The sequence below is a fragment of the Haliotis cracherodii genome, unplaced genomic scaffold (genome assembly GCF_022045235.1).
Source record: "Haliotis cracherodii isolate W230 unplaced genomic scaffold, xgHalCrac1.p SCAF_10, whole genome shotgun sequence".
Taxonomy (NCBI): Eukaryota; Metazoa; Mollusca; class Gastropoda; order Lepetellida; family Haliotidae; genus Haliotis; species Haliotis cracherodii.
This window is the reverse complement of record NW_027266265.1, coordinates 7104301-7118425: the sequence shown is the minus strand read 5'-3', so window position 1 is coordinate 7118425 and position 14125 is coordinate 7104301. Positions and strand designations below refer to the sequence as shown.

Genomic DNA, 14125 nt, shown 5'->3' with positions numbered 1-14125 from the left:
AAATTGGTGGTTATAACCGCCACTTTAAAGGTTGACTTTGTTATAATTTGCTGAGGTTTTAGGGATGCATATTTTACCTTAGAACATCCGTGACCTTGACACCACTGACGTCGCAGCCGACGACGCATGTCCGTCCAAATGACACTTCGAACTTGTTGTCTAGCGCGAATACCTTCAGCGCGTCAAGGGTTCCTCACTGTTTGGGCTGATAGGCTGCGCAATCCTGATGTTTGTAAAGGGTAACTAACCGTGGTAGGTCTCACGTTTGTTTGTTTGTTTGTTTGTTGTTCAACGCCGCACTCATAACAATCTATCTATATGACGGCGGTCTGTAAATAATCGAATCAGGACCAGACAATCCAGTGATTGATATCATGACCATCGATGCACGCAATTGGGATACGATGACATGCACCAACAAAGTCGGCGAGCCTGACCACCCGATCCCATTAGTCGCCTCTTACGACAAGCATAGTCGCGTTTTACGGCAAGCATGGGTTGCTGAAGACCTATTCTATCCCGGATCTTCACGGGTCTGGTTCTCACCTAAGTGACGTAGTCGTATTAATCTGTTTGTGCTCTAGTAGCGATAGGTTGTCGACCGGCTCTGGGAAGGTCACGTGTGTTGTCGCGTGTGTCTGATAACGGTTCGACAGCCTCGTAATGGTGTTGGGTGTTACGTGGTAAAACTTGGCTACAGCTGAAGATGAATCTCCTGTTTGCAGTTTGTCGGTGGCGTTTTCACTGTTCCCTTGCGGCAACATTGTGATGGAATGCAATTGAAAACCTAAAGTCATGTTTGGGTGTTTCGGCGCCAGGCTTTCACGTGGTTGAGATTTGGAGGATGTCCCTTCTTTTCACCAAGTTTCTGCAGTACCTCATTCGTTCCACACCAACATCAATCCCAATCCATGCAAAAATGACCAATACACTTTTTGTTATTGATTTTATATGGATGTTTGCAACACCTTTTTACGTTATTTACGATTTTACTAAATTTGCGCTTCTTTTTTTACAGAGTATAGTTCAGATTTATTAGCCGAGCTTAATTCAGCCCAATAGGAAAAAAACAACAACTTTAGGAATAAATCGTTGCAGATGTCAGACTAATTACTACAAATGGCAACAGATCTCTCAAAAAAGCTTAAAAGGTAATTAACCTTGTTCAAAAGCCCGTTCATTAATTGTTTCAAGATGACATCATGTTTGAAACACTCGGGATAAAAGAGCGTTTTTTTTATAGCAGTCTTTGATCAACGTTAACAAGCTGAATCCGATAGGGATAACGTTGATTGCCAATTATACTTGCTTGTCAGGAAACGATAATTACTTTTCTTATTTATTTCGTACCTACTGAAACAAAAGTTATAGTTCATCCTCGAGAGCTATTTTAACGAAGGATCAATAATAATATTATCATTGAGAGTGCGTGATTGTTTTTAACACCGCTTTGAACACAATATAACTTAAAGTGGGAGATGCAGTTATTAGCCTTGACCACGTCTGTGAAATCTGCGAGCACGAGTATGGTGTCGTCAAACCAGGGGTCATGATCAGGGCGAATCTACGATTCGAACCAACGATCATTGGATCGTGGCACGCCTAAGGGAAGCAACTCTTTACTCTTTAGAGCTCTGTGACACCTGTGCCCTTGTGGTGGTACTCTTATATACATGAATTCTGGGAATAAACAATTCAAACTTGGACGAGGCCCGTATCATAAGATGATCTTATCCAAAAAACTGTCGAAACGTCAATACTTTAACGGGCGGTAGAATAGCCGTAAGGTTAGGGCGTTCGTTCATCACCCCAAAGGTCCGGGTTCGATTCCCTACATGGGTGAAGCTGGTGTCTTCCCCCGTGATAGTGCTTGAATATTACTAAAGCGACGTAGAACCATACTCACCCACTCACTCACTCACTTTATAAACTTAGCATTAACTAATTACGGTGTCATCCCACTTGATCTAATTTTTAAACCCAAGGTACCAAAATATATTAGGTCATGTGGGAATGCACACATGGTGACTTCTTATTATCAGATCTTGTGGGAATGGGTAGTTAAGTGGGATAAGCATTTTCAATCTCATCTGGGGGGATCAGGTTCAAAATCAATTCAAAGAGCAAACTTACATGTTTGATTGATTGATTGTTGTTTAACGCCGCACTCAGCTATGTGACGGCGGTCTGTAAATAATCGAGTCTGGACCAGACAATCCTGTGATGGACATCATGAGCATTTATCCACCCAATTGGGATACGATGACAGCGAGCCTGACCACCCGATCACGACTTACATGTTTGAAGACAATAGCTAATATACATGTACAACAATAACAATACTGATTCTGGGTTCGAATCCCGGTTCGCCCCGATTATGTTTCTAGATTTGTCAGCACCATAAACGTCTAGGACCTGCATCACTTAGGGCTGTCCTCCCACGTTAAGCTGACACGCCGCGATATAACTGGAATACTGTTAAAAGCGGCGTTCAACCAAACTCACTCACTCGCTCATTTCATCTATAAATCATTCTCAATTAATTTAAGATTTCATATTTTAGGTTTATCTTCAGTTTACAATTTAAGCTGCTTAAGCTGCGTAGAATGAATTAATTAGCATTCTTTAATTACGTCTTTATCCCCTATAGAGCCTCATGTATCCTCTTCCACTGTATCGATACACCTCAGTGAACTCAAGCTTTAGCTCTTCTGGAATCAAATCTACTCATGCGTTTATAGATCATCTGGGAAAAGTTTAGTTTAGAAATTAGATCATATGAGCCTAAACCCTAATTACGCACGAGGGCAGATCAATGGGCGATAAGAGATAAAAGGATTAAGGGCTCACACATCTTTCCAAAATGTATACTGTAAGTAAACTGAACGACATATCAGGAGGGTATTGGGGTCAACTGTAACAAGAGTCCTCATTGGTCGTTTCATAAACACAGAACCTATAGAAATCACGAGATGATTCTACCGACAATGTACGAAGGGTTATTAATTAAACAAATCGATAACTGCTAGCGTCCGCCAGAGCCCTATACTGTGTGGATTTATTTGCCTAAAGATAACATATTTTCTTTCATGATAAACGGAAGCTTTGGGAACCGCTGACTTGATAATTTCATTGAAAAGAAGGTAGGTTTCTCAGTATTGTCATCTCTATATCGAAAGTAGCTTTGAATTACAATATTACATCTTACATTTACACGTTAACCATTCCCTAGCAGCATATATTCATATGTTGATTATATATTTATATGTTAATTATATATTTATATGTTCATTATATATTTATATGTTGATTATATATTTATATGTTGATTATATATTTATATGTTATTTTGCAAAGAGTCGGATGCGTTTTGTGATTTTGCAATTTTAGTTTAATAATCATGTAATTTTGTTGAAATTATATCACCAAATAAGATCATTGCAGTGTTGTACCACGTCCACTATTTGTACACCCGATCATTTCTAAAGCTTCCGAATGTGTGAATGTTTAATGTGTTTTAGTAAATGGGAGGCGAGTATTTCTGCTATTTTTTACGGTTGTACTTTTCTGTTCTCAGCCTATAGTATTTATCATTGTGTTATAGACAAGGCAACATCAACTCAATGTACAGAACATTGAAACTGCAAATAATGTACACAGGCAGACAGGCAGTTTATTAAAGTCTCACTTCAACATATGACACATAAATATACGAGATTAAATATATTTATTATATATGATGTATACAATATATAATTAAAAAAACTAAATTGAAATACTGAAACTATGTTACACTTAAGTGAATACAAGACAATATGTTGTTTTAAAATATCAAAGCAGGTTTGGGCAGATTGACAAAATATAATTATGTTGTTCGACATCATTAATGTAGAACGTGAATGCATTTGTTAAAAAGGCGATTTCTGTATTAAAAGTATAAAGGGCATTGTAGTTAAACCTGATATTCATACTAAATAAAATATTTATAATAAAAACATTTTCTCCTAGGTAAAGGACAGTTATCATATCTTTCAGTTTGTACTCTTAGAGGAGCAACACCGCATCTGAAAAGTACCGTTAACCTATGAGAACGGGGCATGTTTCATTTTACACATTTTTACAAATTTATTACCAAATTCCTTTTTAAAAGTTGAATATGTTTGAAGCCTTTAACCAGTGTGCGAGTTCTAGCATGTTAACCCGTGAAGATCCGGGGTAGAAGAGGTCTTCAGCAACCCATGTTTGCCATAAAAGGGGACTATGTTTGTCGTAAGAGGCGACTAACTGGATCGGGTGGTCAGGCTCGCTGACTTGGTTGATGCATGTCATTGAATCCCAACTGCGTGGATCGATGATCATGATGTCAATCACTGGATTATCTGGTTCAGACTCGATAATTTACATACCGCCGTCATATAGCGGGAATATTGCTGTGTGCGGCGTTAAACAACAAACCATCAAACCATCTGTTGTTGATATTGCTTGTATCCATTGGTGATGACGTGTATTAAATATACGATTTGTTACTTGTGGCACAGCAAAAGAACACATTGTCAGTGGATGCCCCGCTTTGGTACAAACACAGTATCCTTAGCGACATGAAGGAATGGCTCGATCCTTTTATTAACGTCTTCACCATGCTTGTGGTTTTGACACAGAGGTCCATCCATGGTACGACCCGGAATATGTAGAGGGCGTCATGGAAAATGATAAATTTAAAATTCTTTGGAATAGGTCCGTTTACAGCCTCAGACCCTTCCAGGCCAACAAACCTGATATTGTCCTTTTTTATAAATCAGATGAAATAATTATATCATTGAATTTTCTGTCCCTTTTGACTCTACTGTGATTGACAAGATTCAGAAAAAAACCATGGCAAATATGCGGACCTAGCTTTCGAAATTTCATGCTTGCATCCCAAGTACCCCAAGTCTGACTTCTCGGTGCGTTAGGTTTGGTACCTCCCAATCTGTTGACTTACATGTATATAGGACATTGGGAGAGTACCCGGGTTTGGTACAGCCCTTCTGACAATCTTGGTAATGCAGAAGGATGCAGTGTTGGGGAGTCTTCACATTCTCCGAAAAGTTCTGGGTGGGTTCGTCTAGGCAGCGCTTCCTGGGAAAATCTTGGTAATGCAGAAGGATGCAGTGTTGGGGAGTCTTCACATTCTATATCATATTATTTTTGCATATGGGCTACTGGCCTCAGTGAGTGAGTGAGTGAGTGAGTGAGTGAGTTTAACGCCGCTTTTAACAGTATTCCAGTTATATAACGGTGTGTCAGCTTAATGTTGGAGGAAAGCCCGAAGTGATGCAGCTCTCAGACGTTTACCACTTCGGTGAACGGGTATGGTGCTGACAAACATAGAAACATAATTGGGTCGAACAGGGATTCGAACCCACAATCATAGGTTTCTGGCGTGCCCAAGGGACGCAACTCTGCACAGTGAATCGCGGCGCCTTGGACGACTTGCCTCCGCTACTGGCCTCAAGGACAGAAATAAAGAATTGAAATGTAAAGGAATGTGAATGTATTTACATTTTTAAAAGGTATTAAGGCATGAAAGGTATGTTTAAAACAGCGTGTAAACAACTTGGTAGTCTCCATCGTCCACCAACCAGCAGGCCTAACTGTACGGAGTCTGATTCCTAAACAACAGGAGATAGCAAATGGAGGAGCTCCCGTCCTGTCAGTGTACTTAATACCATGAATCAAACGGGCAGGTTTGCTTCCATCAGTGAGATGAAGGTGACAGTTAGGGGATTACCTGTGGATTCAGCCACGTGGTCACTTGTTATAGCTACCTGGTGGCAGGACACCTACGGAGATAATGTCTATTTGTATTTGGTGTAGTCATTAACTGATGTACATCATTATGCAGATGTTTGCCGAGAGCTAGAGCTACAGTAATCATTAAACATTCTTTCAGATTTGTGAAGAAGATTTGCAGAGTTGCGTTAGAACAAATGATTGTGGGTTCGAATTCCGATTCGCCCTGGTTATGTTTCTTGGTTTGTCAGCACCATACCCGTGCTCTTGGGTTCCACCAACGTCTGAGACCTGCATCACTTCGGGCTTTCCTCCCACATTAAGCTGACACACCTGATGTAACTGGAATACTGTTCAAAGCGGCTTTAAAATTAAGTCACTCACTCACTCACTCCTATAAACAAAACATATTTGAAATCATACAAAAAATCTCTCGCTACAAGGCAGGAATTGATCAGCATTAAATACGTGTAATACTTCAAAACAGAAGGGTGAATGAAAAACTTGATCACGAATAAACTTATTCAAAATTCAAAATTCAAAATCTCACTGTGATCTCCGGTGATGTTTCGCCTGACCTTGAACCTTCACCGTTGTTGGTTGTGTAATGTCATAAAAATGAACATTTTTTTCAAAATAAAACAAGGCAATCGATGATGTTGTGCGAATGGCTGATACAGTCCGTGACCTTTCTAAATAGTTTCAAAAACAATTTGTCAAGACGCAGTGTTTCCGTTTTCCGATAATTAACGGTTATTGACCGGTAATGCATTACTTAATTGAACCGGAAGCTTCAAACGTCGTCAGCCCATATGGCCGGTGTGACTCCTGTGAAAGTAGGAAATATGATTACAGATTACTGAGCATTCCGCTAAGTGCTTGCTGCGGAATGTCTTCGAGAAGTCCTTCACGTATCTATTTATAACTTTGTCGTTCCGCACTGAATAGACATTATGCTTGCCATTGGCTTGTATGGAAACTATTAGTGCCACTGTCTAAAAACATATCATCTATGGAGATGATACTTTGATCTATATATATGATATAATAACCTATCTAAAGAAAGAAAACAATTACTCTCTTAATCCTGAACTATCCGCGTTCATCTGTATTTATATACCGCTTTCTGAAAAATAAATAAACTTTCATGATTAAAACGTGTTTTGAAAACCACTGCCGTATATATAAATGAGGATATGTGCCCGTGGAATGGAAGCAGCTCTTTGCTACTTTTATTTCTGTGTTGCCATACAGGATTTGCTTCCACATATTTTCACATATAAAGCAGGGGCTGTCGGGTAGCCTCGTGGTTAAAGCGTTCGCTCGACACGCCGAAGACCCCGGTTTGATTCCCGACAAGGGTTCAATGTGTGAAGCCCATATCTGGTGTCCCCCGCAGTGATATTGCTGGAATATAAAAGCAAACTCACTCACTCACATATAAAGCGGGAAGCTGTGTTGAAAGTACGTGACATGAAAACCTGCGACAATGAATGAATGAATGAATGAATGAATGAATGAATGAATAAATAAATGAATGATCAAACAAACACTTTAACCATTCGGTTACTCAACCGCCATTGAGGGATGAGATAGTTTTCAAACAGTTGTATGTGACAGAGCCAGACTGTTCAGTACTACAAGGTACATGTCAACGTCTGGGTACATGGTTGAGTCTTGAACACTTGCACACTGCACTTGTTGGATTGTTGTCAGTCTTCATCGATTCACAAGAGAATGTCACTTGACTAAAAGTGCAAGGCTCTTATATATAACCCATCTTCTATGTTTTATCGCTCGAAGGACATGTCGTAATGGAACATCCTCTGTATCAACTGTCCAATGCATATTATTGTAATCAGAATCGAACATTGTGACAATGCACAGGTTGAATGTTCGATAAATTGTGTAGAAATAGTTGAAAGGAGGTGTGTTTTGTTGAGACTATTGTGCAGTTGGTGAATGTTGGAGACAGAAAGGAAGGTACACATACCTTATATAGTAGTTCAGTTATATCTAAGCATGTAGGAGGCCCAAGGTGATTCTGGTCGGATGTATTTACCTTGTCAATGAGCAAGGGTGTTGTCCTTATCGTCGAACCTGTGAATCGATCTCTACATCAGAGTTTCTTGGCCCGGTTTAGAGAAACAAGTTGCTGCCGCCTGTGTCCCAAACGACCCACGGCAGTTGATAATAATTGAGAAGTGAACACACTGGCCACCGCCAGAATTACACGACAGCTCATGAATAGGTCATTATGGCGCCAAACGCTTTATCATACCTCCTTGTCAGAATGATGAGATCGGTTTTGTAGAATGTGATCTTGATAAAATACTTTATCATACCTCATTGTCAGAAGAATGAATTCTGATTCGTTCACGTGATCTTGATAAAACACTCCACACCTTCATGTCAGACTGATAAAATCTGATTTGTTCACGTGATCTTGATAAAATAGTTTATCATCCATGTCTGAATGATTAGATCTGATTGGTTCACGTGATCTTAATAAAATACTATGTATCCCGCTTTGGAGGATAAATATATCCCTTACACCCCGCCACGAACAAGACAGGATGTACGTGGATTCCCGAGAGGAAGAATATTTAGACTGTATCATGAGCAGGTGTTTATAACTCTATCAAATAGCGACGGTGGCACGTCACAATGTCAATTCACCTAAAAAACACGAGAACATATGGTTAAAGTCCGAATTGTGTGTCACTGATTCGTCCTTTGCGTCTGCTATACACGTTTTTGAAAGCTGATGCCTTGTAACTTTAATCAAACAAATTTTGAGCAAGCGTCGCAGGACACTCTTTGAAATCTTCGTAGAAAGGGCATGCACGATTGTACCTCAAATGTTGTGACACGAAGACACCAAAGGCTGCAGCTGTTGGAATATTGTTCGACATAAATGGAAAATGAACTTTTTGAAAGTGGAAGTCCTCTCTCTTGTCATACAGTCTTGTGAAGAGAGTTTTGTCACCCTGAATCTATATTCGTCGATCTAAATATGAAACAGATGCAGCGTTTTCACCGGTCACCTTTATTTATTTCTGGTTTAGGCTGGTAAATCAGTGGAAGGGAACTTCATTTGTGACCATTATTGAACAATATCATATCATCAACATACCTGACCATATGCGTAAAGAAACATATCAGCAAGAAGGGGTGCACCATTGGTGCCCTCATTCTAATTACTGCAGCTGACTGATCCGATGTTTTCATGGTTTCAAAGAGACATGTTACCACATTCTTCAACCTAAATATCTCTCTGGTTATAATGCCATCTTTCGTCTAACGAACAGGAAACAATGGTATTATAATCAGGGAAATTACTGACATGATATATGGAAGATTAAATAAAAACCAAGACACATTCATTCATTCCAACCTATTTATTCAAACAGGACTGCATCATATGCGTTGCTAACCCTGGGGTCAAATATGGACAATTTTAATTTGTGGAAACCCTAGGGTCAAATATGGACAATTTTAATTTGTGGAAACCCTGGGGTCAAATATGGACAATTCAAATTTGTGGAAAAAAGTCCTTGACATGAGATCGCCTATGTTTTGTCAACTCCAACAGAAATTCTAAGTATGAGCAAGTCTTTTACCAAAGGTGTGTAAAGTCTCTATCTACATGTCCGCTTAGGTCAAATTCTTGCACATGTTCAAATATTTACAAATTGTTTTAATAAAACGTCTAAGTTTTTTCGAAAACCTGTTTTTGCTCATTTCTTGAATTATGCCGATTCTGAGCGGCATTTCATGCCCTTATCATTCTTTGTCCTGCGGTGTATTTCAGCATTGTCCGATGACGGCAGAATGACAGCCTTGAGTTGCTTACTTCTCGCAATCCTCCTCAGCCGCGCCTATTCCGCCGTCGAGCTGAACGGTGCCGGGGCGTCCTTCCCCGCCGACGTCTACAGAGCATGGCTACCAGCATACAAGTCTTACAGAAGCAGATTCAGCGCGGTGGAGATGAAATACGAGATTATAGGAAGTGGAGGAGGAAAAGAGCGTATCAAGGGAACGACAGGACCGGAAGTCGACTATGCTGGCTCAGATTCTCTGCTGTCGGAAGAAGATTACGCAAACCATCCCGACCTTCAGATGTTTCCGGCAATGGCTGGGTGAGGGTAAAATGGAAATTTGACAGAAGTAATTTCTATAAACCAAGTTTCAACATAGTTTCTTAATTTACTCAACAGGGGATGAGGTTGAATATGCTGCATCAATATGATTCTTGCTAACAGAAAATTCAATTTTGATTATACAATATTAGCCTAAAAAAAGTTCTTTTCCAAGAATCAAGTGGGGCGTTTAGACATTTACACATTCCCGATGAGTGTAAGCAAAGGTTAAAAGTGTGAAAGTATTGAGATACATGTACACAAACACGTGTACAAGTGATCAATCATTTATATCAATTTTTGTTTTCAGGTCGATAGTAATTGGTTTCTACCTTAAGGGAATATCTGAACTAAACCTTAAAATGGAAAATGTGGTGGACGTCTACAGTGGTGCCATTCGATGGTGGAATGATTCCAGAATCGCCGACGTCAACCCTGGTGTAGACTTACCTAACGAACAGATTATTGTGGTGGCACGTAGAGACAAGTCAGGTACAACTGAGATCTTCACGCGGGCCCTTGCCTCAGTCAGCCAACACTGGGCCGATACTTATGGAGTCTTTTCGAAAGGCGTCGATGACAACGAAAAACCCTTCTACTGGAACGCGTCAGTTGTGACTCAATTTGGGCAAACCAATCGCGGTGTGTCTGGAATTATTCTGTCAAACAAATTCTCCATCGGGTACCTTGTTATGTCGGATGCGGTTACTTCAAAAGTCTCATTTGCCAGGCTTCAGAATAAGGCAGGGAACACGGTTGAAGCGTCTGTCAAGTCAGTGCAAAATGCCATGAATGATTTCGCTAGCGCCTTTGACGAACGTATGACCTTGTCGTTAGCGAATCCAACAGGATTTAATTCCTATCCCATCTCTGGCTACACCTACATCATTGTGAAGAAGACATCCATGACCAACTGTCAATCAGCTATAGAACTAGTTCGTTATGTTGAATGGTTTTACACCACAACTATTCCAAGACAGGATTGCGAGGACCTGTATATGGTACCCCTGTCGGAAGAGGTCTACACGATGACAATGGAAAGAATCGTTAAGAAAATCACATGTAACGGCAAGAATGTCTACAGCATGCTCATGGCCATAGTGGAAGAGGAACAACTATCACTGCAGACGTGGCGAGTTCCTGTCTACGTCGGATCTCCCCTTCTAGTCCTAGCTATTATCATCATCATACTGTATCTTGTTAGACATCAGATCCGTCTTCATCAAGCCTTGTTACGAAACGAGTGGCTTATTCGAGCAAGTACAATATCCCTTGGAGTCTCTAATAGAAGTAAATCCTTGGCAGATTCTAGTTCCAGAACAAACAGTAACAAAATTCATCCATCGCTCGGAACATTCAGTGAAGTCTCCTCTGAAGGCATCGCACCAATTGGAACCTTAAAGGTGGGAGAGTGGAAAGGAAAACTTGTCCAATTCCAGCCATTGCCCTTCATGACGAGAACTACCCACCTGTCATCTTCTACCAAACGTGATATTCTGTGGATGAGAGACTTCATTCTCCACGAGAACGTTGTGTCGTTTTATGGATTAACAGATCTTGACGACTGTTTTTCTACAGCAGACGGATATTGCTCGAAACAATCTGTGTACGAACTTCTGCATAATTCTAGATTTAACATGAACAATAGTATGAAGTATGCCCTCTGTTTAAACATATCAAAAGGCATGCAATACCTACATAAGCAAGGAATCTCCCATGGCCTTCTTACCTCTAAATGTTGTTTTCTGGATGACAATTGGACAGTTAAAGTAGGGACATGGTCTTTCGTCAAACTAGCCAATGACGTGAAGGAGCAGGCAGTTCACCGAGACGTCTTCGGTGCCAATGAATGGGAGATGCCAGAATTCTGGACGGCCCCAGAAATCTTACGATTAGATGTTCAGCCAACTGAGGGCAGCGACGTGTACAGCTTCGCCATTGTCATGCAGGAAATATTTACACGAGAGGCACCGTACGTTGAGCACAGAGAAACACAGACGCCCAATGATGTGCTTCAAGCTGTCATATCGACGTCCATGCGTCCTGTGTTCACCCCCGACACCCCAGTAGCCTCGAGGGAGATCATGGAGCGGGCGTGGGAGATGGACCCCATTGGGCGACCTTCGTTCACTGGAATATGCACCATGCTCAAAAACTCCAATCCAAAAAACAAAACGTTTATGGACTGTATGATGAAGGCTCTTGAAGATTATACCAATGAACTTGAAGAAAAGTTACAAGAAACGCAGGTGTGGGATGTAAACTACACAAAGTCCACCGATACTGATAATTACAAAGCTTTACCCGCAGAAATCGCCATGTCGTTCTCAGCTGGAGCTACCCCTTCTCTGGAGAAGTTTGACTCGGCCTCAGTGCTGGTGTCTGTTATACACGACTTTGCAGACATAATAGCAGCCTCGAACGCTCCTGATATTGCTACCATGTTGAAGGATCTGTACATGGCGTTTGATCACGTCTTGGCTGAGGAAAGCGTCCATAAATACGACATTTCTGCTGATTCCTATTTCGTGGTGTCAGGGCTACCGACGAGGCGAAATGGCCACGCCATTGTCCTTTCGCGAATTGCTCTTGCATTTCTTGTGATTACAAAGTCAATTATTGTCAAACATAACGGCTGTCAGCTTAAGATGAAGATAGGCGTCGCCACTGGGCCAGGAATGGCGGGTGTTCTTGACCCTAAGTTTCTCATGAAGTATACAATATTTGGGACAACTTCGGGTTTAGCTCGCACTTTCGCCAATGCAACACCGCCAATGACTATACAGATCTCCGAGGCAACATGTTCCGCCATACAGACAACCAGAGAGTTTACAATAATACCTGCGAAGTCGCCAGATGAAAAGGTAAGCTGGTCTTTACCCGCATGTCATAATATTAAGGGGGCGGTCGGGTAGCCTAGTGGTTTAAGCGTTCGCTCGTCACGCCGAAGACCCGGGTTCGATTCCTCACATGGGTACAATGTGTGAAGCCCATTTCTGGTGGCCCCCGCCGTAATATTGCTGGGATGTTGCTAAAAGCGGCGTAAAACCATACTCACTCACTCATAATATTAGACTTGTGGAAAGGATCTGTTATTTCTTAATCATGTCAATGTAATTCACTCTGATTTTGTTGAAAATAGTGCATGAGGACTTCAACTTTGTAGCATGTTTGATGGTAGGATGTTCTTGATGATTATTTGTTGTAGTTGACTCTTCATGCATCCCGTGGTGATTCGGGTTGACACGTTTCCCCAGCAACCTCAGCTTGTCGTGAGGCGCGAGTGGATCTTGTGGTCAGGCTCGATGTCTTGGTTGATTGCGTAGCATCATACCCCGACGGGGTGGATCGTTGCTTATGATTCTATCACTCGATTGTCAGGTTCAGACTCGATTATTTATTGGCGGGCGTCATATCCCAGAATATTGCTGAGGGTGGCGGTAAACAATAAACATAATCATAATAATAAGATGTCCCTGAATACATTAGTTAAACTTCCGAGAATAAGCAAGCAAAACCATGATAAAGGGATTTTTTTATATGTTCATTCTATATTCCATTCTGTTCTTCAGGTAAAAGAAAGAAGTTACTGGTTGATCGGAAGTCGGCAGATATCCAGCACATTTCCCCCGACCTGACAACTGTCATCATCAACATCATCATCATCATCATCATCATCATCATCATCATCATCATCATCTGTTGCAGAAACAACGAAATACAAACTACATACTGACTTACGATGAGTGGATGCTTGATATTTCCATGAAGAGGTTCCAGGTTTCAGCTTTACTAATGTTATTGAATACTTAGGATTTGTTAAACCATGAATGACGCTATAATTGTCAGCCTCGGTCGTGAACGATTGAGTCCTTCGGTTTTCGCCCACGTTCCTGAAATCGTATTGAATTTTATAACTGTTTGTGATATCATTATCTATTATTACCCATTGTGTTATAAATGACCGAGTTAATAAAAATCATATGTGCACGAGTGCAAATATTACTTCACGCCCACGTCTTGTTTACGTCATCCGGACGGCATTGTTGACGTCATTCGAATCTTGTGAAATATTAAACAGCTACGCGATAAATCTCAAAGAACAATGAAGAACAAAGCATGGTTTAATTCAAGATACAACATTGTCCTGTCATGACGTCACTTCTGGGGATTCGAATATGCGCTTGCACATTGATGACGTCATAAAATGG

General features: G+C 40.9%; 2 protein-coding genes across 2 annotated transcripts; both read left to right on the top strand.

The window, feature by feature from the left end:
* The first annotated feature begins 9606 nt into the window (after positions 1 to 9606).
* On the top strand, positions 9607 to 11406 carry LOC139447101 (phosphate-binding protein PstS-like). The gene is made up of 3 exons (XM_071228266.1): positions 9607 to 9914; positions 10225 to 11174; positions 11354 to 11406. The coding sequence occupies exons 1-3, from the start codon at positions 9607 to 9609 to the stop codon at positions 11404 to 11406; spliced, it is 1311 nt and encodes a 436-aa protein (XP_071084367.1).
* A 10-nt stretch (positions 11407 to 11416) lies between these two features.
* Positions 11417 to 13727, top strand: LOC139445891 (atrial natriuretic peptide receptor 1-like). The gene is made up of 2 exons (XM_071227135.1): positions 11417 to 12778; positions 13623 to 13727. The coding sequence occupies exons 1-2, from the start codon at positions 11417 to 11419 to the stop codon at positions 13725 to 13727; spliced, it is 1467 nt and encodes a 488-aa protein (XP_071083236.1).
* The last annotated feature ends 398 nt before the right edge of the window (positions 13728 to 14125 follow it).

Coding starts and splice junctions, on each gene's coding strand:
- LOC139447101 (XM_071228266.1), top strand. CDS start 9,607: ATGACAGCCTTGAGTTGCTTACTTCTCGCAATCCTCCTCAGCCGCGCC. Junction 9,915..10,224: donor ATGTTTCCGGCAATGGCTGG/GTGAGGGTAAAA, acceptor TTTTGTTTTCAG/GTCGATAGTAATTGGTTTCT. Junction 11,175..11,353: donor CGAGTGGCTTATTCGAGCAA/GTACAATATCCC, acceptor GTCCAATTCCAG/CCATTGCCCTTCATGACGAG.
- LOC139445891 (XM_071227135.1), top strand. CDS start 11,417: ATGAGAGACTTCATTCTCCACGAGAACGTTGTGTCGTTTTATGGATTA. Junction 12,779..13,622: donor CGAAGTCGCCAGATGAAAAG/GTAAGCTGGTCT, acceptor CATCTGTTGCAG/AAACAACGAAATACAAACTA.